We start from the raw sequence: 26,288 nt of genomic DNA, 5'->3' as shown, positions 1-26,288 counted from the left end.
AGATCACAGAGAGGTCCCGGCAATCAGATCACAGAGAGGTCCCAACAACCAGACCACCGAGAGGTCCCAGCAATCAGATCACAGAGAGGTCCCAGCAACCAGATCACCGAGAGGTCCCAGCAACCAGATCACCGAGAGGTCCCAGCAACCAGATCACAGAGAGGTCCCAGCAACCAGATCACAGAGAGGTACCAGCAACCAGATCACCGAGAGGTACCAGCAACCAGATCACCGAGAGGTACCAGCAACCAGATCACCGAGAGGTACCAGCAACCAGATCACCGAGAGGTACCAGCAACCAGACCACCGAGAGGTACCAGCAACCAGACCACCGAGAGGTACCAGCAACCAGACCACCGAGAGGTCCCAGCAACCAGATCACCGAGAGGTACCAGCAACCAGATCACCGAGAGGTCCCAGCAACCAGATCACCGAGAGGTACCAGCAACCAGATCACCGAGAGGTACCAGCAACCAGATCACCGAGAGGTCCCAGCAACCAGATCACAGAGAGGTCCCAGCAACCAGATCACAGAGAGGTCCCAGCAACCAGATCACAGAGAGGTCCCAGCAACCAGATCACAGAGAGGTCCCAGCAATCAGAGAGGTCCCAGCAATCAGATCACCGAGAGGTCCCAGCCATCGATCTCAAAACAAAATATTTTTGTATGGAATTTCTGTAAGTTGAGTCTCAGAGCTGTGTTATCTCACACACAGCCGGGTGTTAACGCTGCACAAAGGGAGTAAATCAGTAAGCGAGCATAGCATTGTGAGCAATCACTGCATGGCTCGACGTTATTGAAAACCAAAATACGCTCTTAGGCCGGGCCGAGCTGGCGGGTTGGCTTGCTGCAGACCAGTCAATATCCCCAGACATGCTTGACAATTTATCATTTTTCTGCTCTCATTTTTCACATATTGACAAAGTGTTTGTCCATTTCTTACGGCGGTATTACATCTGTTTGCCGGATAACTAAAACAAAGACGGGCTTGGGGAGGGTTGCAAGCTATTGTAGAAGTCTCTCTCTCTCAGCACTTAAAAAAACCCATTTAGTCAGTTTCACAACAGTTAACAGCCTTGATGCCGTTTCGATATCAAGCCAAATCCCAGATCTTTAAAGCTAAAGTCACGCATTACTTATTTACAGAACAAACTGTGTAAATATTGAGAAACAGGGCAAGCTGGTAGAGTTCGTGGCACTGTGAGACAATATTCACCATATCTATTTACTGGGATTGGTTTCGTTAGAGCAACGCACGCACACACACACACACACACACACCTCAAAGGAGGAACCTAAGTCATGAATAGAATAACTCTGATCATATTTAAAGAACAGAACAGAGTATTTACCCTGAACGGCCTTTCAGATTTCCATACGCAAAGTAAACCAGAGAGACACACACGTTTGCCAGACAGTGAAGAGAGAGATTCCTCCTGCTACCGTCTGGTTCTGTACTGTAGCAGTATGGTGGTCTGGAGGGATGATTCCTCCTGCTACCGTCTGGTTCTGTACTGTAGCAGTATGGTGGTCTGGAGGGATGATTCCTCCTGCTACCGTCTGGTTCTGTACTGTAGCAGTATGGTGGTCTGGAGGGATGATTCCTCCTGCTACCGTCTGGTTCTGTACTGTAGCAGTATGGTGGTCTGGAGGGATGATTCCTCCTGCTACCGTCTGGTTCTGTACTGTAGCAGTATGTTGGTCTGGAGGGATGATTCCTCCTGCTACCGTCTGGTTCTGTACTGTAGCAGTATGTTGGTCTGGAGGGATGATTCCTCCTGCTACCGTCTGGTTCTGTACTGTAGCAGTATGGTGGTCTGGAGGGATGATTCCTCCTGCTACCGTCTGGTTCTGTACTGTAGCAGTATGTTGGTCTGGAGGGATGATTCCTCCTGCTACCGTCTGGTTCTGTACCGTAGCAGTATGTTGGTCTGGAGGAATGATTCCTCCTGCTACCGTCTGGTTCTGTACTGTAGCAGTATGTTGGTCTGGAGGGATGATTCCTCCTGCTACCGTCTGGTTCTGTACTGTAGCAGTATGTTGGTCTGGAGGGATGATTCCTCCTGCTACCGTCTGGTTCTGTACTGTAGCAGTATGTTGGTCTGGAGGGATGATTCCTCCTGCTACCGTCTGGTTCTGTACTGTAGCAGTATGGTGGTCTGGAGGGATGATTCCTCCTGCTACCGTCTGGTTCTGTACTGTAGCAGTATGTTGGTCTGGAAGGATGATTCCTCCTGCTACCGTCTGGTTCTGTACTGTAGCAGTATGTTGGTCTGGAGGGATGATTCCTCCTGCTACCGTCTGGTTCTGTGGTCTGGAGGGATGATTCCTCCTGCTACCGTCTGGTTCTGTGGTCTGGAGGGATGATTCCTCCTGCTACCGTCTGGTTCTGTGGTCTGGAGGGATGATTCCTCCTGCTACCGTCTGGTTCTGTACCGTAGCAGTATGGTGGTCTGGAGGGATGATTCCTCCTGCTACCGTCTGGTTCTGTGGTCTGGAGGGATGATTCCTCCTGCTACCGTCTGGTTCTGTGGTCTGGAGGGATGATTCCTCCTGCTACCGTCTGGTTCTGTGGTCTGGAGGGCGATTCCTCCTGCTACCGTCTGGTTCTGTGGTCTGGAGGGATGATTCCTCCTGCTACCGTCTGGTTCTGTACTGTAGCAGTATGGTGGTCTGGAGGGATGATTCCTCCTGCTACCGTCTGGTTCTGTACTGTAGCAGTATGTTGGTCTGGAGGGATGATTCCTCCTGCTACCGTCTGGTTCTGTACCGTAGCAGTATGGTGGTCTGGAGGGATGATTCCTCCTGCTACCGTCTGGTTCTGTGGTCTGGAGGGATGATTCCTCCTGCTACCGTCTGGTTCTGTACCGTAGCAGTATGGTGGTCTGGAGGGATGATTCCCCCTGCTACCGTCTGGTTCTGTACTGGAGGATGTGATACAGGAATCGAACCAGGGACTGTAGATGCAGTACCTACTAGGAGCCCATTCCTAGTGAGCTAACACATTTTTCACATTAGTCCACGCCTGGCAGCTTGACTGTCTTCAGTCAGGTGAAAGTGTGTGTGTGTGTGTGTGTGTGTGTGTGTGTCAATGCCTCCAATTAGTGCTCTCATGAGAACAGGCGGGTGACGACAGACAGAGATTGGAAGATCCCGTCGGCAACACAGACATGTCAAAAGTAGTGCACTACATAGGGATTAGGGAGCCATGTGGGACACAGCATGTTGTTTAAAGGCTGCTATCAAGTGCCTGATAATCCATAGTCCAATCCAACCCGTGACGGGTCGAACTGAAACTTCACAGAGTAATGAAGTGACAAGTGGCTGGTTCACAAGCCAACTAATTACTCTCAGGATCTCTATAAACTGACCAGTGTGTAAAACAGAGAGAGGGAGGGAGATGTTCTTCCTCCACACTGTATAACACAAGACGTGTCAATATTTGTTAAATCGGCAAATAGGCTGCGCCTCTCTCAGCGTGGCTAGGCTATCTGCTGGACTCCTCTCTCTCAGCGTGGCTAGGCTATCTGCTGGACTCCTCTCTCTCAGCGTGGCTAGGCTATCTGCTGGACTCCTCTCTCTCAGCGTGGCTAGGCTATCTGCTGGACTCCCCTCTCTCTCAGCGTGGCTAGGCTATCTGCTGGACTCCTCTCTCTCAGCGTGGCTAGGCTATCTGCTGGACTCCCCTCTCTCTCAGCGTGGCTAGGCTATCTGCTGGACTCCTCTCTCTCTCAGCGTGGCTAGGCTATCTGCTGGACTCCTCTCTCTCAGCGTGGCTAGGCTATCTGCTGGACTCCTCTCTCTGCGTGGCTAGGCTATCTGCTGGACTCCCCTCTCTCTCAGCGTGGCTAGGCTATCTGCTGGACTCCCCTCTCTCTCAGCGTGGCTAGGCTATCTGCTGGACTCCTCTCTCTCTCAGCGTGGCTAGGCTATCTGCTGGACTCCTCTCTCTCTCAGCGTGGCTAGGCTATCTGCTGGACTCCTCTCTCTCAGCGTGGCTAGGCTATCTGCTGGACTCCTCTCTCTGCGTGGCTAGGCTATCTGCTGGACTCCCCTCTCTCTCAGCGTGGCTAGGCTATCTGCTGGACTCCCCTCTCTCTCAGCGTGGCTAGGCTATCTGCTGGACTCCTCTCTCTCTCAGCGTGGCTAGGCTATCTGCTGGACTCCTCTCTCTCTCAGCGTGGCTAGGCTATCTGCTGGACTCCTCTCTCTCTCAGCGTGGCTAGGCTATCTGCTGGACTCCTCTCTCTCTCAGCGTGGCTAGGCTATCTGCTGGACTCCCCTCTCTCGCTCAGCGTGGCTAGGCTATCTGCTGGACTCCTCTCTCTCTCAGCGTGGCTAGGCTATCTGCTGGACTCCTCTCTCTCTCAGCGTGGCTAGGCTATCTGCTGGACTCCCCTCTCTCGCTCAGCGTGGCTAGGCTATCTGCTGGACTCCTCTCTCTCTCAGCGTGGCTAGGCTATCTGCTGGACTCCTCTCTCTCTCTGCGTGGCTAGGCTATCTGCTGGACTCCCCTCTCTCTCTGCGTGGCTAGGCTATCTGCTGGACTCCCCTCTCTCTCTGCGTGGCTAGGCTATCTGCTGGACTCCTCTCTCTCTCAGCGTGGCTAGGCTATCTGCTGGACTCCCCTCTCTCGCTCAGCGTGGCTAGGCTATCTGCTGGACTCCTCTCTCTCTCAGCGTGGCTAGGCTATCTGCTGGACTCCTCTCTCTCTCTGCGTGGCTAGGCTATCTGCTGGACTCCCCTCTCTATCTGCGTGGCTAGGCTATCTGCTGGACTCCCCTCTCTCTCTGCGTGGCTAGGCTATGTGCTGGACTCCCCTCTCTATCTGCGTGGCTAGGCTATCTGCTGGACTCCCCTCTCTCTCTGCGTGGCTAGGCTATGTGCTGGACTCCCCTCTCTCTCTCTCTGCGTGGCTAGGCTATCTGCTGGACTCCCCTCTCTCACTCAGCGTGGCTAGGCTATCTGCTGGACTCCCCTCTCTCACTCAGCGTGGCTAGGCTATCTGCTGGACTCCCCTCTCTCGCTCAGCGTGGCTAGGCTATCTGCTGGACTCCCCTCTCTCTCTCTCTCAGCGTGGCTAGGCTATCTGCTGGACTCCCCTCTCTCTCTCTCTCAGCGTGGCTAGGCTATCTGCTGGACTCCCCTCTCTCTCTCTCTCAGCGTGGCTAGGCTATCTGCTGGACTCCCCTCTCTCTCTCTCTCTCTCAGCGTGGCTAGGCTATCTGCTGGACTCCCCTCTCTCTCTCTCTCAGCGTGGCTAGGCTATCTGCTGGACTCCCCTCTCTCTCTCTCTCAGCGTGGCTAGGCTATCTGCTGGACTCCCCTCTCTCTCTCTCTCTCTCTCAGCGTGGCTAGGCTATCTGCTGGACTCCCCTCTCTCTCTCTCTCAGCGTGGCTAGGCTATCTGCTGGACTCCCCTCTCTCTCTCTCTCTCTCTCAGCGTGGCTAGGCTATCTGCTGGACTCCTCTCTCTCTCAGCGTGGCTAGGCTATCTGCTGGACTCCTCTCTCTCTCAGCGTGGCTAGGCTATCTGCTGGACTCCTCTCTCTCTCAGCGTGGCTAGGCTATCTGCTGGACTCCTCTCTCTCTCAGCGTGGCTAGGCTATCTGCTGGACTCCCCTCTCTCGCTCAGCGTGGCTAGGCTATCTGCTGGACTCCTCTCTCTCTCAGCGTGGCTAGGCTATCTGCTGGACTCCTCTCTCTCTCTGCGTGGCTAGGCTATCTGCTGGACTCCCCTCTCTCTCTGCGTGGCTAGGCTATCTGCTGGACTCCCCTCTCTCTCTGCGTGGCTAGGCTATCTGCTGGACTCCCCTCTCTCTCAGCGTGGCTAGGCTATCTGCTGGACTCCTCTCTCTCGCTCAGCGTGGCTAGGCTATCTGCTGGACTCCTCTCTCTCTCAGCGTGGCTAGGCTATCTGCTGGACTCCTCTCTCTCTCTGCGTGGCTAGGCTATCTGCTGGACTCCCCTCTCTCTCTGCGTGGCTAGGCTATCTGCTGGACTCCCCTCTCTCTCTCTCTGCGTGGCTAGGCTATCTGCTGGACTCCCCTCTCTCGCTCAGCGTGGCTAGGCTATCTGCTGGACTCCCCTCTCTCGCTCAGCGTGGCTAGGCTATCTGCTGGACTCCCCTCTCTCGCTCAGCGTGGCTACGCTATCTGCTGGACTCCCCTCTCTCGCTCAGCGTGGCTAGGCTATCTGCTGGACTCCCCTCTCTCTCTCTCTCAGCGTGGCTAGGCTATCTGCTGGACTCCCCTCTCTCTCTCTCTCAGCGTGGCTAGGCTATCTGCTGGACTCCCCTCTCTCTCTCTCTCAGCGTGGCTAGGCTATCTGCTGGACTCCCCTCTCTCTCTCTCTCAGCGTGGCTAGGCTATCTGCTGGACTCCCCTCTCTCTCTCTCTCAGCGTGGCTAGGCTATCTGCTGGACTCCTCTCTCTCTCAGCGTGGCTAGGCTATCTGCTGGACTCCCCTCTCTCGCTCAGCGTGGCTAGGCTATCTGCTGGACTCCTCTCTCTCTCAGCGTGGCTAGGCTATCTGCTGGACTCCTCTCTCTCTCTGCGTGGCTAGGCTATCTGCTGGACTCCCCTCTCTATCTGCGTGGCTAGGCTATCTGCTGGACTCCCCTCTCTCTCTGCGTGGCTAGGCTATGTGCTGGACTCCCCTCTCTCTCTCTCTGCGTGGCTAGGCTATCTGCTGGACTCCCCTCTCTCACTCAGCGTGGCTAGGCTATCTGCTGGACTCCCCTCTCTCGCTCAGCGTGGCTAGGCTATCTGCTGGACTCCCCTCTCTCGCTCAGCGTGGCTAGGCTATCTGCTGGACTCCCCTCTCTCTCTCGCTCAGCGTGGCTAGGCTATCTGCTGGACTCCCCTCTCTCTCTCTCTCAGCGTGGCTAGGCTATCTGCTGGACTCCCCTCTCTCTCTCTCTCAGCGTGGCTAGGCTATCTGCTGGACTCCCCTCTCTCTCTCTCTCAGCGTGGCTAGGCTATCTGCTGGACTCCCCTCTCTCTCTCTCTCTCTCAGCGTGGCTAGGCTATCTGCTGGACTCCCCTCTCTCTCTCTCTCAGCGTGGCTAGGCTATCTGCTGGACTCCCCTCTCTCTCTCTCTCAGCGTGGCTAGGCTATCTGCTGGACTCCCCTCTCTCTCTCTCTCAGCGTGGCTAGGCTATCTGCTGGACTCCCCTGTCTCTCTCTCTCAGCGTGGCTAGGCTATCTGCTGGACTCCCCTCTCTCTCTCTCTCTCTCTCAGCGTGGCTAGGCTATCTGCTGGACTCCTCTCTCTCTCAGCGTGGCTAGGCTATCTGCTGGACTCCTCTCTCTCTCAGCGTGGCTAGGCTATCTGCTGGACTCCTCTCTCTCTCAGCGTGGCTAGGCTATCTGCTGGACTCCTCTCTCTCTCAGCGTGGCTAGGCTATCTGCTGGACTCCTCTCTCTCTCAGCGTGGCTAGGCTATCTGCTGGACTCCTCTCTCTCTCAGCGTGGCTAGGCTATCTGCTGGACTCCTCTCTCTCTCAGCGTGGCTAGGCTATCTGCTGGACTCCTCTCTCTCTCAGCGTGGCTAGGCTATCTGCTGGACTCCTCTCTCTCTCAGCGTGGCTAGGCTATCTGCTGGACTCCCCTCTCTCGCTCAGCGTGGCTAGGCTATCTGCTGGACTCCTCTCTCTCTCAGCGTGGCTAGGCTATCTGCTGGACTCCTCTCTCTCTCTCTGCGTGGCTAGGCTATCTGCTGGACTCCCCTCTCTCTCTGCGTGGCTAGGCTATCTGCTGGACTCCCCTCTCTCTCTGCGTGGCTAGGCTATCTGCTGGACTCCCCTCTCTCTCTGCGTGGCTAGGCTATCTGCTGGACTCCCCTCTCTCTCTGCGTGGCTAGGCTATCTGCTGGACTCCTCTCTCTCTCAGCGTGGCTAGGCTATCTGCTGGACTCCTCTCTCTCGCTCAGCGTGGCTAGGCTATCTGCTGGACTCCTCTCTCTCTCAGCGTGGCTAGGCTATCTGCTGGACTCCTCTCTCTCTCAGCGTGGCTAGGCTATCTGCTGGACTCCTCTCTCTCTCTGCGTGGCTAGGCTATCTGCTGGACTCCCCTCTCTCTCTGCGTGGCTAGGCTATCTGCTGGACTCCCCTCTCTCTCTCTCTGCGTGGCTAGGCTATCTGCTGGACTCCCCTCTCTCACTCAGCGTGGCTAGGCTATCTGCTGGACTCCCCTCTCTCACTCAGCGTGGCTAGGCTATCTGCTGGACTCCCCTCTCTCGCTCAGCGTGGCTAGGCTATCTGCTGGACTCCCCTCTCTCGCTCAGCGTGGCTAGGCTATCTGCTGGACTCCCCTCTCTCTCTCTCTCAGCGTGGCTAGGCTATCTGCTGGACTCCCCTCTCTCTCTCTCTCAGCGTGGCTAGGCTATCTGCTGGACTCCCCTCTCTCTCTCTCTCAGCGTGGCTAGGCTATCTGCTGGACTCCCCTCTCTCTCTCTCTCAGCGTGGCTAGGCTATCTGCTGGACTCCCCTCTCTCTCTCTCTCAGCGTGGCTAGGCTATCTGCTGGACTCCCCTCTCTCTCTCTCTCTCAGCGTGGCTAGGCTATCTGCTGGACTCCCCTCTCTCTCTCTCAGCGTGGCTAGGCTATCTGCTGGACTCCCCTCTCTCTCTCTCTCAGCGTGGCTAGGCTATCTGCTGGACTCCCCTCTCTCTCTCTCTCAGCGTGGCTAGGCTATCTGCTGGACTCCCCTCTCTCTCTCTCTCAGCGTGGCTAGGCTATCTGCTGGACTCCCCTCTCTCTCTCTCTCAGCGTGGCTAGGCTATCTGCTGGACTCCCCTCTCTCTCTCTCTCAGCGTGGCTAGGCTATCTGCTGGACTCCCCTGTCTCTCTCTCTCAGCGTGGCTAGGCTATCTGCTGGACTCCCCTCTCTCTCTCTCTCTCTCTCAGCGTGGCTAGGCTATCTGCTGGACTCCTCTCTCTCTCAGCGTGGCTAGGCTATCTGCTGGACTCCTCTCTCTCTCAGCGTGGCTAGGCTATCTGCTGGACTCCTCTCTCTCTCAGCGTGGCTAGGCTATCTGCTGGACTCCTCTCTCTCTCAGCGTGGCTAGGCTATCTGCTGGACTCCTCTCTCTCTCAGCGTGGCTAGGCTATCTGCTGGACTCCTCTCTCTCTCAGCGTGGCTAGGCTATCTGCTGGACTCCTCTCTCTCTCAGCGTGGCTAGGCTATCTGCTGGACTCCTCTCTCTCTCAGCGTGGCTAGGCTATCTGCTGGACTCCCCTCTCTCGCTCAGCGTGGCTAGGCTATCTGCTGGACTCCTCTCTCTCTCAGCGTGGCTAGGCTATCTGCTGGACTCCTCTCTCTCTCTCTGCGTGGCTAGGCTATCTGCTGGACTCCCCTCTCTCTCTGCGTGGCTAGGCTATCTGCTGGACTCCCCTCTCTCTCTGCGTGGCTAGGCTATCTGCTGGACTCCCCTCTCTCTCTGCGTGGCTAGGCTATCTGCTGGACTCCCCTCTCTCTCTGCGTGGCTAGGCTATCTGCTGGACTCCTCTCTCTCTCAGCGTGGCTAGGCTATCTGCTGGACTCCTCTCTCTCGCTCAGCGTGGCTAGGCTATCTGCTGGACTCCTCTCTCTCTCAGCGTGGCTAGGCTATCTGCTGGACTCCTCTCTCTCTCAGCGTGGCTAGGCTATCTGCTGGACTCCTCTCTCTCTCTGCGTGGCTAGGCTATCTGCTGGACTCCCCTCTCTCTCTGCGTGGCTAGGCTATCTGCTGGACTCCCCTCTCTCTCTCTCTGCGTGGCTAGGCTATCTGCTGGACTCCCCTCTCTCACTCAGCGTGGCTAGGCTATCTGCTGGACTCCCCTCTCTCACTCAGCGTGGCTAGGCTATCTGCTGGACTCCCCTCTCTCTCTCGCTCAGCGTGGCTAGGCTATCTGCTGGACTCCCCTCTCTCTCTCTCTCAGCGTGGCTAGGCTATCTGCTGGACTCCCCTCTCTCTCTCTCTCAGCGTGGCTAGGCTATCTGCTGGACTCCCCTCTCTCTCTCTCTCAGCGTGGCTAGGCTATCTGCTGGACTCCCCTCTCTCTCTCTCTCAGCGTGGCTAGGCTATCTGCTGGACTCCCCTCTCTCTCTCTCTCAGCGTGGCTAGGCTATCTGCTGGACTCCCCTCTCTCTCTCTCTCAGCGTGGCTAGGCTATCTGCTGGACTCCCCTCTCTCTCTCTCTCTCAGCGTGGCTAGGCTATCTGCTGGACTCCCCTCTCTCTCTCTCAGCGTGGCTAGGCTATCTGCTGGACTCCCCTCTCTCTCTCTCTCAGCGTGGCTAGGCTATCTGCTGGACTCCCCTCTCTCTCTCTCTCAGCGTGGCTAGGCTATCTGCTGGACTCCCCTCTCTCTCTCTCTCAGCGTGGCTAGGCTATCTGCTGGACTCCCCTCTCTCTCTCTCTCAGCGTGGCTAGGCTATCTGCTGGACTCCCCTCTCTCTCTCTCTCAGCGTGGCTAGGCTATCTGCTGGACTCCCCTCTCTCTCTCTCTCAGCGTGGCTAGGCTATCTGCTGGACTCCCCTGTCTCTCTCTCTCAGCGTGGCTAGGCTATCTGCTGGACTCCCCTCTCTCTCTCTCTCTCAGCGTGGCTAGGCTATCTGCTGGACTCCCCTCTCTCTCTCTCTCAGCGTGGCTAGGCTATCTGCTGGACTCCCCTCTCTCTCTCTCTCTCTCTCAGCGTGGCTAGGCTATCTGCTGGACTCCTCTCTCTCTCTCAGCGTGGCTAGGCTATCTGCTGGACTCCTCTCTCTCTCAGCGTGGCTAGGCTATCTGCTGGACTCCTCTCTCTCTCAGCGTGGCTAGGCTATCTGCTGGACTCCTCTCTCTCTCAGCGTGGCTAGGCTATCTGCTGGACTCCTCTCTCTCTCAGCGTGGCTAGGCTATCTGCTGGACTCCTCTCTCTCTCAGCGTGGCTAGGCTATCTGCTGGACTCCTCTCTCTCTCAGCGTGGCTAGGCTATCTGCTGGACTCCTCTCTCTCTCAGCGTGGCTAGGCTATCTGCTGGACTCCCCTCTCTCGCTCAGCGTGGCTAGGCTATCTGCTGGACTCCTCTCTCTCTCAGCGTGGCTAGGCTATCTGCTGGACTCCTCTCTCTCTCTGCGTGGCTAGGCTATCTGCTGGACTCCCCTCTCTCTCTGCGTGGCTAGGCTATCTGCTGGACTCCCCTCTCTCTCTGCGTGGCTAGGCTATCTGCTGGACTCCTCTCTCTCTCAGCGTGGCTAGGCTATCTGCTGGACTCCTCTCTCTCGCTCAGCGTGGCTAGGCTATCTGCTGGACTCCTCTCTCTCTCAGCGTGGCTAGGCTATCTGCTGGACTCCTCTCTCTCTCTGCGTGGCTAGGCTATCTGCTGGACTCCCCTCTCTCTCTGCGTGGCTAGGCTATCTGCTGGACTCCCCTCTCTCTCTCTCTGCGTGGCTAGGCTATCTGCTGGACTCCCCTCTCTCACTCAGCGTGGCTAGGCTATCTGCTGGACTCCCCTCTCTCACTCAGCGTGGCTAGGCTATCTGCTTGACTCCCCTCTCTCACTCAGCGTGGCTAGGCTATCTGCTGGACTCCCCTCTCTCGCTCAGCGTGGCTACGCTATCTGCTGGACTCCCCTCTCTCGCTCAGCGTGGCTAGGCTATCTGCTGGACTCCCCTCTCTCTCTCGCTCAGCGTGGCTAGGCTATCTGCTGGACTCCCCTCTCTCTCTCTCTCAGCGTGGCTAGGCTATCTGCTGGACTCCCCTCTCTCTCTCTCTCAGCGTGGCTAGGCTATCTGCTGGACTCCCCTCTCTCTCTCTCTCTCTCAGCGTGGCTAGGCTATCTGCTGGACTCCCCTCTCTCTCTCTCTCAGCGTGGCTAGGCTATCTGCTGGACTCCCCTCTCTCTCTCTCTCAGCGTGGCTAGGCTATCTGCTGGACTCCCCTCTCTCTCTCTCTCAGCGTGGCTAGGCTATCTGCTGGACTCCCCTCTCTCTCTCTCTCAGCGTGGCTAGGCTATCTGCTGGACTCCCCTCTCTCTCTCTCTCAGCGTGGCTAGGCTATCTGCTGGACTCCCCTCTCTCTCTCTCTCAGCGTGGCTAGGCTATCTGCTGGACTCCCCTCTCTCTCTCTCTCAGCGTGGCTAGGCTATCTGCTGGACTCCCCTCTCTCTCTCTCTCAGCGTGGCTAGGCTATCTGCTGGACTCCCCTCTCTCTCTCTCTCAGCGTGGCTAGGCTATCTGCTGGACTCCCCTCTCTCTCTCTCTCAGCGTGGCTAGGCTATCTGCTGGACTCCCCTCTCTCTCTCTCTCTCAGCGTGGCTAGGCTATCTGCTGGACTCCCCTCTCTCTCTCTCTCAGCGTGGCTAGGCTATCTGCTGGACTCCCCTGTCTCTCTCTCTCAGCGTGGCTAGGCTATCTGCTGGACTCCCCTCTCTCTCTCTCTCAGCGTGGCTAGGCTATCTGCTGGACTCCCCTCTCTCTCTCTCTCAGCGTGGCTAGGCTATCTGCTGGACTCCCCTCTCTCTCTCTCTCAGCGTGGCTAGGCTATCTGCTGGACTCCCCTCTCTCTCTCTCTCAGCGTGGCTAGGCTATCTGCTGGACTCCCCTCTCTCTCTCTCTCAGCGTGGCTAGGCTATCTGCTGGACTCCCCTCTCTCTCTCTCTCAGCGTGGCTAGGCTATCTGCTGGACTCCCCTCTCTCTCTCTCTCAGCGTGGCTAGGCTATCTGCTGGACTCCCCTGTCTCTCTCTCTCAGCGTGGCTAGGCTATCTGCTGGACTCCCCTCTCTCTCTCTCTCTCAGCGTGGCTAGGCTATCTGCTGGACTCCCCTCTCTCTCTCTCTCAGCGTGGCTAGGCTATCTGCTGGACTCCCCTCTCTCTCTCTCTCAGCGTGGCTAGGCTATCTGCTGGACTCCCCTCTCTCTCTCTCTGCGTGGCTAGGCTATCTGCTGGACTCCCCTCTCTCACTCAGCGTGGCTAGGCTATCTGCTGGACTCCCCTCTCTCACTCAGCGTGGCTAGGCTATCTGCTGGACTCCCCTCTCTCGCTCAGCGTGGCTACGCTATCTGCTGGACTCCCCTCTCTCGCTCAGCGTGGCTAGGCTATCTGCTGGACTCCCCTCTCTCTCTCTCTCAGCGTGGCTAGGCTATCTGCTGGACTCCCCTCTCTCTCTCTCTCAGCGTGGCTAGGCTATCTGCTGGACTCCCCTCTCTCTCTCTCTCTCTCAGCGTGGCTAGGCTATCTGCTGGACTCCCCTCTCTCTCTCTCTCAGCGTGGCTAGGCTATCTGCTGGACTCCCCTCTCTCTCTCTCTCAGCGTGGCTAGGCTATCTGCTGGACTCCCCTCTCTCTCTCTCTCAGCGTGGCTAGGCTATCTGCTGGACTCCCCTCTCTCTCTCTCTCAGCGTGGCTAGGCTATCTGCTGGACTCCCCTCTCTCTCTCTCTCAGCGTGGCTAGGCTATCTGCTGGACTCCCCTCTCTCTCTCTCTCAGCGTGGCTAGGCTATCTGCTGGACTCCCCTCTCTCTCTCTCTCAGCGTGGCTAGGCTATCTGCTGGACTCCCCTCTCTCTCTCTCTCAGCGTGGCTAGGCTATCTGCTGGACTCCCCTCTCTCTCTCTCTCAGCGTGGCTAGGCTATCTGCTGGACTCCCCTGTCTCTCTCTCTCAGCGTGGCTAGGCTATCTGCTGGACTCCCCTCTCTCTCTCTCTCTCAGCGTGGCTAGGCTATCTGCTGGACTCCCCTCTCTCTCTCTCTCAGCGTGGCTAGGCTATCTGCTGGACTCCCCTCTCTCTCTCTCTCAGCGTGGCTAGGCTATCTGCTGGACTCCTCTCTCTAACTCACCACTACCGGCCTCTCCCAACTCACCACTACCGGTGGAACGAGCTGCAACAAACACTCAAACTGGACAGTTTTATCTACATCTCTTCATTCAAAAACTCAATCATGGCAGTTGTGGCTGCTTTGCGTGATGTATTGTTGTCTCTACCTTCTTGCCCTTTGTGTTGTTGTCTGTGCCCAATAATGTTTGTACCATGTTTAGTGCTGCTACCATGTTGTGTTACCGCCGTGTTGTTGTCATGTGTTACCGCCGTGTTGTTGTCATGTGTTGCCAGCGTGTTGTTGGCATGTGTTGCCAGCGTGTTGTTGGCATGTGTTGCCAGCGTGTTGTCGGCATGTGTTGCCAGCGTGTTGTCGGCATGTGTTGCCAGCGTGTTGTCGGCATGTGTTGCCAGCGTGTTGTCGGCATGTGTTGCCAGCGTGTTGTCGGCATGTGTTGCCAGCGTGTTGTCGGCATGTGTTGCCAGCGTGTTGTCGGCATGTGTTGCCAGCGTGTTGTCGGCGTGTTGTCGGCATGTGTTGTCGGCGTGTTGTCGGCATGTGTTGCCGGCGTGTTGTCGGCATGTGTTGCCGGCGTGTTGTCGGCATGTGTTGCCGGCGTGTTGTCGGCATGTGTTGCCAGCGTGTTGTCGGCATGTGTTGCCAGCGTGTTGTCGGCATGTGTTGCCAGCGTGTTGTCGGCATGTGTTGCCAGCGTGTTGTCGGCATGTGTTGCCAGCGTGTTGTCGGCATGTGTTGCCAGCGTGTTGTCGGCATGTGTTGCCAGCGTGTTGTCGGCATGTGTTGCTAGCGCGTTGTCGTCATGTGTTGCAACCGCGTTGTCGTCATGTGTTGCAACCGCGTTGTCGTCATGTGTTGCAACCGCGTTGTCGTCATGTGTTGCAACCGCGTTGTCGTTGTGTTGCTACCATGTTGTGTTGCTACCATGTTGCCATGTTGCCGTGTTGTGTTGCTACCATGTTGGCGTGTTGTGTTGCTGCCATGTTGGCGTGTTGTGTTGCCATGTTGCCGTGTTGTGTTGCCATGTTGCCGTGTTGTGTTGCCATGTTGCCGTGTTGTGTTGCCGTGTTGTGTTGCCATGTTGCCGTGTTGTGTTGCCATGTTGCCGTGTTGTGTTGCCATGTTGCCGTGTTGTGTTGCCATGTTGCCGTGTTGTGTTGCTACCATGTTGCCGTGTTGCTACCATGTTGCCGTGTTGTGTTGCTACCATGTTGCCGTGTTGTGTTGCTACCATGTTGCCGTGTTGTGTTGCTACCATGTTGGCGTGTTGTGTTGCCACCATGTTGGCATGTTGTGTTGCTACCATGTTGGCATGTTGTGTTGCTACCATGTTGGCATGTTGTGTTGCTACCATGTTGTGTTGCTACCATGTTGTGTTGCTACCATGTTGTGTTGCTACCATGTTGTGTTGCTACCATGTTGGCCTGTTGTGTTGCTACCATGTTGGCATGGTGTGTTGCTACCATGTTGTGTTGCTACCATGTTGGCATGTTGTTTGCTACCATGTTGGCATGTTGTGTTGCTACCATGTTGGCATGTTGTGTTGCTACCATGTTGTGTTGCTACCATGTTGGGTTGCTACGATGTTGTGTTGCTACCATGGTGGCATGTTGTGTTGCTACCATGTTGTGTTTCTACCATGTTGGCATGTTGTGTTGCTACCATGTTGGCATGTTTTGTTGTTGGCATGTTGTGTTGCTACCATGTTGTGTTACTACCATGTTGGCATGTTGTGTTACTACCATGTTGGCATGTTGTGTTGCTACCATGTTGACATGTGTTGCTACCATGGCGTGTTGGTTTCTACCATGTCGTGTTGGTTGCTACCATGTCGTGTTGGTTGCTACCATGCCGTGTTGGTTGCTACCATGCCGTGTTGGTTTCTTCCATGCCGTGTTGGTTTCTTCCATGCCGTGTTGGTTTCTTCCATGCCGTGTTGGTTTCTTCCATGCCGTGTTGGTTTCTTCCATGCCGTGTTGGTTTCTTCCATGCCGTGCTGCTACCATGTTGTGTTGCTACCATGTTGTGCTGCTACCATGTTGTGTTGCTACCATGTTGTGTTGCTACCATGTTGTGTTGCTACCATGATGTGTTGCTACCACGATGTGTTGCTACCACGATGTGTTGCTACCACGATGTGTTGCTACCATGTTGTGTTGCTACCATGTTGTGTTGCTACCATGTTGTGTTGCTACCATGTTGTGCTGCTACCATGATGTGTTGTCTTTAAGTAGTAAGTAAGAGGTATCTCTCTAAGTAGTGTTGTGTTGTCTCTCTTGTTGTGATGTGTGTGTTGTCCTATATTTATATTGTATTTATTTTTAATCCCAGGCCCCCGTAGGAGGTCTTTTGCCTTTTGGTAGGCTGTCATTGTAAACAAGAATGTGTTCTTAACTGACTTGCCTGGTTAAATAAAGGTTAAATAAATTAAAACCAGTCTACAAGTAAAGGTAGTGTGTGTGTCCAGGTAAGAGCTTGGAGTCCTATAGACAACAGTCTACAAGGTAGTGTGTGTGCGTCCAGGTGTTTTCCTACCTGCTATGATGTCATCGTCCGTGACTTCCATCTCTTCGGCAGTGGGGAGCTGTGTTTCCACAGGAAGAGTTTCAGGAAGGGGTGGGGGCGGCACGGCGGGGTCAGCGGAGGTTCCCGCTGTACAAACACAAAGAAACAAACACACATCAAGAAGACTGTGGGGCGACGCACAATTGGCCTAGCGTCGTCCGGGTTAGGGAGGGTTTGGCCGGTCGGGATATCCTTGTCTCATTGCGCACCAGCGACTCCTGTGGCGGGCCGGGCGTAGTGCGCGCTAACCAAGGTCGCCAGGTGCACGGTGTTTCCTCCAACACATTGGTGCGGCTGGCTTCCGGGTTGGAGGCGCGCTGTGTTAAGAAGCAGTGCGGCTTGGTTGGGTTGTGTTTCGGAGGACGCATGGCTTTCGACCTTCGTCTCTCCCGAGCCCGTACGGGAGTTGTAGCGATGAGACAAGATAGTAATTACTAACAATTGGATACCATGAAATTGGGGAGAAAAAAGGGGGTAAATAAAATAAAAAAGTTTTAAAATCTAAAAAATAAAGAAGACTGTTCAACAACCATTGTTTGCCTATTAGTTTCAACTTCATATATTTTTTAGATTCAGAGAAGACCCAATTCTCCAATGGGTAGACTCAGTGGATGTTCACTGTAAAGACTAAATAACACATTATGTCTATATAGAAATGTGATCAATATAGTGTGATTGGCTGGATGATGTTAATAGATTGAAAATAAATGTTCAACTGAAAACTATTGTCATTTGAGAAAAATATCCTCGTCATAATATGTGGAGAAGTCCGTTGAGCCACACCACCGCGACCGTTCCGGACACTACTACCGCGACCGTTCCGGACACTACTACCGCGACCGTTCCGGACACTACTACCGCGACCGTTCCGGACACTACTACCGCGACCGTTCCGGACACTACTACCGCGACCGTTCCGGACACTACTACCGCGACCGTTCCGGACACTACTACCGCGACCGTTCCGGACACTACCGCGACCGTTCCGGACACTACCGCGACCGTTCCGGACACCGCGACCGTTCCGGACACCGCGACCGTTCCGGACACCGCGACCGTTCCGGACACCGCGACCGTTCCGGACACCGCGACCGTTCCGGACACCGCGACCGTTCCGGACACTACTACCGCGACCGTTCCGGACCCTACTACCGCGACCGTTCCGGACACTACTACCGCGACCGTTCCGGACACTACTACCGCGACCGTTCCGGACACTACTACCACGACCGTTCCGGACACTACTACCGCGACCGTTCCGGACACTACTACCGCGACCGTTCCGGACACTACTACCGCGACCGTTCTGGACACTACTACCGCGACCGTTCTGGACACTACCGCGACCGTTCTGGACACTACCGCGACCGTTCTGGACACTACCGCGACCGTTCTGGACACTACTACCGCGACCGTTCTGGACACTACCCCGACCGTTCTGGACACTACCGCGACCGTTCTGGACACCACTACCGCGACCGTTCTGGACACCACTACCGCGACCGTTCTGGACACCACTACCGCGACCGTTCTGGACACTACCCGGACCGTTCTGGACACTACCGCGACCGTTCTGGACACTACCCCGACCGTTCTGGACACTACCCCGACCGTTCTGGGTGACACAGTCAGAAACTAAGAAATTCAGACAGACACACACATCCCCCTAACCTCCTTCATGCTACAATTAATGTCACTAATTTCTCCTGGTTCCTTTGTTAAGCATCTCATCAGACCTTATTGAGGAGGGAAGCAACATTACGGTCACATCATTAACCCCTTACCATTACACCTATTTATTCAGCTGCTTCATTTAGCCCTTATCCTGGAATTACCTATTTTAATAAGTTTTTCATTAAGATCAGGACAATTAATCAATGGTGCTTAAAGGTGAACGAGCTAATCTCTGCTAGCGCTAATTAATGAAGCTTAATGCCCCTCTCCTCCTCCTCTCTCTGCTCCTCTTCCTCCTCTCCTTCATCTCTCTCTGCTCCTCCCTTTCCTCCTCTCTCTGCTCCTCCTCTTCCTCTCTCTGCTCCTTTTCCTCCTCTTCTTCATCTCTCTCTGCTCCTCTCCTTCTCTCTGCTCCTCTTCCTCATCCTCTCTCTCCTCTTCCTCCTCCTCGCTCTGCTCCTCTTCCTCTTCATGCTCCTGCTCCTCTCTCTGCTCCTCATCTCTTTCTCCTCCTCCTCTCCTCTAGTCTCTTAGTGGCACAGAGCAGACGTAGCTGTTCAGCACTTGTTAGCAGATCAGAGACAAGCGGTTCTATTCACTAGAGGCACAAACTGTAGAAAACCCGTCTGAACTGGGAAGGTACTACCTGAACTTGTACAATGTTGGGTTGCATCCAACTTCTAACATGTTTTACTAAGGCGTGTCCTAATGAACACGCTGTAACAGGGACAGAACACACAACGGGCCTCCTGAAACCACAACACTACAGCAACACACACAACGGGCCTCCTGAAACCACAGCAAGACATACAGACGTCTGCTGCCTCCTGCTCGATGAGCAGGCACTTTCGTTGCCATATCGACAACTTTCCTCCAATTACATTTGATGAAGTGAGGGAGTGTGTGTGTGTGTGTGTGTGTGTGTGTGTGTGTGTGTGTGTGTGTGGAGGGGGGGTTTCAGAATGATTCATTCCAGGCTCCCTGAGAACACGTTCCTTTATGGTTCAATTAACCTCCCCATTCACTCCCCTCTCTCCTCCACTCCCCTCTCCCATTCACTCCCCTCTCCCCTCTCCCATTCACTCCCCTCTCCCCTCTCCCATTCACTCCCTCTCTTTTCTCCTCTCCCCTCCCCTCTCCTCTCCCATTCACTTCCCTCTCCTCTCCCATTCACTCCCCTCTCCCATTCACTCCCCTCTCCTCTCCCCTCTCCCATTCACTCCCTCTCTTTTCTCCTCTCCCCTCCTCTCTCCTCTCCCATTCACTCCCCTCTCTCCTCTCCCATTCACTCCCCTCTCTCCTCTCCCATTCACTCCCCTCTCCCATTCACCACTGACATATTTCAAGAGAAATGGTTTATTTATTCCACTAGTAGCTAGATCTACTGGGGGGTAACCATGGCACAGTGACGGGGGGGGGGGGGGGGGGATGGCACAGTGATGGGGGGATGGCCATAAACAGGACAGTGTGGAGGATATAGACTAGAGGCCATCACTCCACTCACTTCAGGCAGGCTGAATAGAGATCCTGCTCTACCTCCTCCAAGGTCAAATGGCCGGTGTCAGCTGTGACACATGGCTTCCACTTGGCCTTGTTAACCCCTGGAGTGGGACTGGCCTTGTTAACCCCTGGAGCGGGACTGGCCTTGTTAACCCCTGGAGTGGGACCGGCCTTGTTAACCCCTGGAGTGGGACCGGCCTTGTTAACCCCTGGAGTGGGACTGGCCTTGTTAACCCCTGGAGCGGGACTGGCCTTGTTAACCCCTGGAGTGGGACCGGCCTTGTTAACCCCTGGAGTGGGACCGGCCTTGTTAACCCCTGGAGTGGGACCGGCCTTGTTAACCCCTGGAGTGGGACCGGCCTTGTTAACCCCTGGAGTGGGACCGGCCTTGTTAACCCCTTGAGTGGGACCGGCCGGGACCGGCCTTGTTAACCCCTGGAGTGGGACTGGCCTTGTTAACCCCTGGAGTGGGACTGGCCTTGTTAACCCCTGGAGTGGGACTGGCCTTGTTAACCCCTGGAGTGGGACCGGCCTTGTTAACCCCTGGAGCGGGACCGGCCTTGTTAACCCCTGAAGTGGGACCGGCCTTATTAACCCCTGAAGTGGGACCGTCCTTGTTAACCCCTGGAGTGGGACCGGCCCGTCCAACCATGCCCCCCTCTGACCCTCATCTCTACCTCCCGCCCATCTTCCTCTACCTCCCGCCCATCTTCCTCTACAACCTTGGAATCTAGTCTGGACCTAATCCATTCTTTCATCTGAGTGAAGTTCAAATACTTTGGCTGTGCTTGATTGAGCTTGTCCGGCCTCGAGCAATGGAACTGTCCCAAAAGTGCAAACCCTTGCCTACCTCCTGTGTCACTCAGGCCTCCCTGGGGTTGAGGGGGGGTTAGGGGGCAAGGGAGCACGACCAGATTAATGAAACAAACCCGCTGCTCCAGTGACCGTCAGCATTCTCCAAGGAGGCTCGCCTGTGTTGGATTTTAATCACCTGGTCATTCATCCATCCATCCTCCCTTCCTCCTGCTGAACCAGGCCCCAGGGGCCAGCTGGGCCCTCCCAAAGAAAGAAACAAAGTAGGGGAGAGAGAGGGATCAGCCACCATCGCCTCATGTTTCAGCATGATAACGCACAGCCCCATGTCGCAAGGATCTGTACGCAATTCCTGGAAGTTGAAAATGTCCCAGTTCTTCCATGGCCTGCATACTCACCAGACATGTCACCCATTGATCAGTTTGTGATGCTCTGGATCGACGTGTACGACAGTATGGTCCAGTTTCCGCCAATATCCAGCAACTTCACACAACTTCACACATTTGAAGAGGAGTGGGACAACATTCCACAATCAACAGCCTGATCAGCTCTATGTGAAGGAGATGTCACACTGCATGAGGCAAATGTTGGTCACACCAGATACTGACTGGATTTCTGACCCACGCACCCCATTTTCTTTTTTTTTAAGGTGATCAGATGCATATCTGTATTCCCAGTCATGTGAAATCCATAGATTAGGGCCTAATGAATTCATTTCAATTGACTGATTTCCTTCTATGAACTGTAAACTCAGTTAAATCTTTGTAATTGTTGCATATTGCGTTTATATTATTGTTCAGTAGTTCTTGTTGGGTTACTGGGGTAATGTAATGGATTTTGGTTGTTTTTTAATGACTGATTCAAGGATGTTACATGTTTCTTAAATGTCTATGTTGTAAGACTTTTTAAATGGGATATCGTTACATTTATATTTTTTTTATACATTTTAGTCATTTAGCAGACGCTCTTATCCAGAGCGACTTACAGTAGAGTGCATACATTTTATTACATTTTTACATACTGAGACAAGGATATCCCTACCGGCCAAACCCTCCTTAACCCGGACGACGCTATGCCAATTGTGCGTCGCCCCACGGACCTCCCGGTTGCGGCCGGCTGCGACAGAGCCTGGGCGCGAACCCAGAGACTCTGGTGGCGCAGCTAGCACTGCGATGCAGTGCCCTAGACCACTGCGCCACCCGGGAGATCCAGATCGTTGCATAGATAATCAAAATAAGTTGTATAAATTCCTCAAATCGTGTAATTCTTGTGGCTTTGTTAGTTTCACACGTCGCAGAACGTGTGATTTTGGTCAATTGCGTTTAAAAATGTCATCAAACGTCTTATTGGTATAATTCAATTTATTGCGTTTCAGTGTCTGATTCTACTGTTTGAGTTTGAAAGTTTTCATATCGGAGCTCTGGGTTATTTTGCTGCTTATGTGTTTTTCATTTGACGTTTGTCTCAGGTGTTTTACAATAGTTTTACATTGGTAACCAAACAAATTATTATTTATTTATTTTTACTTTCTGTTTTCTTGTTTCGGATTGTTGCGTTTCTTTGGTTTTCTCAGATTTGCTTTTGATGTTGGTTTTCTCAGATTTGCTTTTGATGTTACTTTTTGGAATATACTATATATTAAATGTCTCTATTAGCCGAATGGATAGCTCCTCTAATGGTTTTGGGAGTTATTGATGACCTGAACAGAGTTCATCATTTGAGTTGAATGTTTCAGTGAATTTCTCTGCACTGCCTTCATTTTGCCAGACCCCAGGATGAGGAGGTTTTGCCTTGGCAGCAGCTAATGAGGATCCATAATAAATATGTTTGGAGCCCATCTGTACGATTGGTTCAGTTTGTACTATTTATTGGGCAGATAAAAAAAATCCTTATTGCTGGTTAATTTGTTCAGAAACACGTTAATCTGACTGTGGTCTGACAGTGATGGAGGGGTCCATGTCAGCGATGACATAATCGACTACACTTGTCCCAAGAGCTGAGCAGAAAGTAAACCGACCTAAAAGAGTCCCCTCTGATTCTATCATTAAGGATGTACAGGCCTAAGGCTCGACAGAGATGCTCTAACTCCTTCCCATTTTTGTTCAGTATTTTGTCAGGACTGTTTCTATTATTTATAATAGGGCTACTGTACAAGGAGAGGTGTCCAGATATGTGGTGGTTACCTCCATATATATACATATATATATATACACAGTACCAGTCAAAAGTTTGGACACACCTACTCATTAAAGGGTTTTTCTTTATTTTTACTATTTCCTACATTGTAGAATAACAGTGAAGACATCAAAACTATGAAATAACACATATGGAATCATGTAGCAACCAAGAAAGTGTTAAACAAATTAAAATATATTATTCAAAGTAGCCCCCCTTTTGCCTTGACGGCAGCTTTGCACACTCTTGGCATTCTCTCAACCAGCTTCACATGGAATGCTTTTCCAACAGTCTTGAAGGAGTTCCCACATATGCTGAGCACTTGTTGGCTGCTTTTCCTTCACTCTGCGGTCCAACTCATCCCAAACCATCTCAATTGGGTTGAGGCCGGGTGATTGTGGAGGCCAGGTCATCTGATGCAGCACTCCATCACTCTTCTTCTTGGTCAAATAGCCCTTATACAACCCAAAGGTGTGTTTGGGTCATTGTCCTGTTGAAAAACAAATGATAGTCCCACTAAGTGCAAACCAGATGGGATGGCGTATCGCTGCAGAAAGCTGTGGCAGCCATGCTGGTTAAGTGTGACTTGAATTCTAAATAAATCACTGACAGTGTCACCAGCAAAGCACCATCACACCTCCTCCTCCATGCTTCATGGTGGGACCAACACCTCCTCCTCCGTGCTTCACTGTGGGAACCACACATGCAGAAAGATCCCTTCATCTACTCTGCGTCTCACAAAGACACAGCGGTTGGAACCAAATCTCTCAAATTTGTACTCATCAGACCAAAGGACAGATTTCCGTCGGTCTAATGTCCATTGCTCGTGTTTCTTGGCACAAGCAAGTCTCATCTTCTTATTGGTGTCCTTTAGTAGTGGTTTCTTTGCAGCAATTCGACCATGAAGGCCTGATTCACACTGAACAGTTGATGTTGAGATGTGTCTGCTACTTGAACTCTGTGAAACATTTATTTGAGCTGAAATTTCTGAGGCTGGTAACTCGAATGAACTTATCCTCTACAGCAGAGGTAACTCTGGGTCTTACTTTCCTGTGGCGGTCCTCATAAGAGCCAGTTTCATCATAGCGCTTGATGGTTTTTGGGACTGCACTTGAAGAAACTTTCAAAGTACTTGAAATGTTCCGGATTGACTGACCTTCATGTCTTAAAGTAATGATGGACTGTTGTTTCTCTTTGCTCATTTGAGCTGTTCTTGCCATAATATGGACTTAGTATTTTACCAAATAGGGGCTATCTTCTGTATACCATCCCTACCTTTGTTACAACACAACTGATTGGCTCAAACGCATTCAGAAGGAAAAATTACACAAATTAACTTTTAACAAGGGGCACCTGTTAATTGAAATGCCTTCCAGGTGACTACCTCATGAAACTGGTTGAGAGAATGCCAAGAGTGTGCAAAGCTGTCATCAAGGCAAAAGGGTAGCTAATTTCAAGAATATCAAATATATTCTGATTTGTTTAACACTTTTTTGGTTACTACATGATTCCATATGTGCTATTTCATTGTCTTGACGTCTCCATTACTATTCTACAATGTTTGAAATAGTAAAAAAAGAAAGAAAAACCCTTGAATGAGTAGGTGTTCTAAAACGTTTGACTGGTACTGTATATACCACCACCCAAAAGGGCACTTGACAAGTGGGAGGGCAAAGGGGCAGGTGCTCGGGCACAGAAACTCTCTTTGTCCGTCCGTCCGTGTGGGTAGATTAGAATTCTCCAGTGCTCCAGTTCAGCCAGCCAGGTCTCAGTCCTCTGGTGCTCAGCAGCTTTTTGTTCAGCCGTCAGCATATTCCAATTCCCCCTGCCTTTCAGCGCTACAGAGCAGCGGGTCAAAAGGCTGGATGCGACTCAGGTGGGAACTGACGTAAGCCGTGCTCCACTCACTGGCCGGGCAGCTGGGATGAGAGGCCTACTGTGAGGCCAGAGGAGAGGCCTACTGAGGCCAGAGGTGAGGCCTACTGAGAGGCCAGAGGAGAGGCCTACTGTGAGGCCAGAGAGGAGGCCTACTGAGGCCAGAGGTGAGGCCTACTGAGAGGCCAGAGGTGAGGCCTACTGAGAGGCCAGAGAGGTGAGGCCAGAGAGGAGGCCTACTGTGAGGCCAAAGGAGAGGCCTACTGTGAGGCCAAAGGAGAGGCCTACTGTGAGGCCAGAGAGAGGAGGCCTACAGTGAGGCCAGAGGAAAGGCCTACAGTGAGGCCAGAGGAAAGGCCTACTGTGAGGGCAGAGGAGAGGCCTACTGTGAGGCCTCTTCAAGGCTATTTCACTTGTTAATTTCAAGTCTATTTCACTTGTTAATTTCAAGTCTATTTCACTTGTTCATTTCCAGTCTATTTCACTTGTTTACTTCCTGTCTATTTCACTTGTTTACTTCCTGTCTATTTCACTTGTTAATTTCAAGGCTATTTCACTTGTTAATTTCAAGTCTATTTCACTTGTTCATTTCCAGTCTATTTCACTTGTTTACTTCACGTCTATTTCACTTGCTTTGACAATGTAAACATAAGCAGGAGGGCTGCAGTCAGAGGAAGTGGGATTCAATTGAGATGATCCCCAGATTCAGAGCGTTCAAGTGAGACACAAACCACAATCACCAGTATGGCCTTTTAAATGGAGGAGTGGACACAAGACTGACCTCACCTCCATCTGACCGGATTAAAATGGAGGAGCGGACACACCTCCATCTGACTGTGGGTTAAAACAGAGTAATGACACCTTATAATATCAAATATAACATTTACATTTAGGAAAGGTAAAGTGTTTTGTTACCAAGAAATGATCTGATGATAATTACAGATGTACGGGATCTTAATTTGACCAGTATTATCGCAGCATAATATTCCCGTAGCAGCAGGATTTGAATGTTTAGTCCATAATGTTTCTTGATCGGTGGTTAGGCTATTAGCTGGACGAAACTAGGCTACATGAAAAAGTGCAATAACTTAACATAACCGTGTGTTACTGAGGGTTTTCAGTGGATTTTTATGTAAGTCATGAAGCTCAGGAAAATTATCCAGAACAAAATGGTGATAAAGATCCTAAATATGTAACTGCAGCCTGATCTGGTTTCCCATCGTCGTAGACCGCCTGACGTCATCGCCGTCACATACCGCAGTAGACGGACATCATCGCCGTCACATACCGCAGTAGACTGACGTCATCGCCGTCACATACCGCAGTAGACGGACATCATCGCCGTCACATACCGCAGTAGACGGACATCATCGCCGTCACATACCGCAGTAGACGGACGTCATCGCCGTCACATACCGCAGTAGACGGACGTCATCGCCGTCACATACCGCAGTAGACGGACGTCATCGCCGTCACATACCGCAGTAGACGGACATCATCGCCGTCACATACCGCAGTAGACGGACATCATCGCCGTCACATACCGCAGTAGACGGACGTCATCGCCGTCACATACCGCAGTAGACGGACGTCATCGCCGTCACATACCGCAGTAGACGGACATCATCGCCGTCACATACCGCAGTAGACGGACATCATCGCCGTCACATACCGCAGTAGACGGACGTCATCGCCGTCACATACCGCAGTAGACGGACGTCATCGCCGTCACATACCGCAGTAGACGGACATCATCGCCGTCACACAGGCTCATACAGGAGATTTCTGCTAGGCTTTCATCCGAGGGCTCATTTTTCAAAAGCAATACCACAATTATTTGTTATTTATTTTCCATTATGACTCCCCCCCCCCCCTCCCCTCCCTA

At 52.9% G+C, this 26,288-nt stretch overlaps 1 protein-coding gene across 2 annotated transcripts in view; it reads right to left on the bottom strand.

Moving 5' to 3' along the window:
• The window catches only part of LOC139544398 (WD repeat-containing protein 7-like), a 371,233-nt gene that overhangs the window by 176,624 nt on the left and 168,321 nt on the right, over nt 1-26,288 (bottom strand). For both annotated transcript variants that reach the window (XM_071351437.1, XM_071351438.1), the window contains one exon: nt 16,337-16,453. In XM_071351437.1, the coding sequence (XP_071207538.1) occupies nt 16,337-16,453 (117 nt within the window). The remainder of the gene's footprint in view (nt 1-16,336; nt 16,454-26,288) is intronic.

The sequence above is a fragment of the Salvelinus alpinus genome, chromosome 18, assembly GCF_045679555.1.
Source record: "Salvelinus alpinus chromosome 18, SLU_Salpinus.1, whole genome shotgun sequence".
In the NCBI taxonomy this organism is placed as follows: Eukaryota; Metazoa; Chordata; class Actinopteri; order Salmoniformes; family Salmonidae; genus Salvelinus; species Salvelinus alpinus.
Note: the sequence above shows the minus strand (reverse complement) of the source record. Positions and strands in the feature narration are given on the sequence as shown.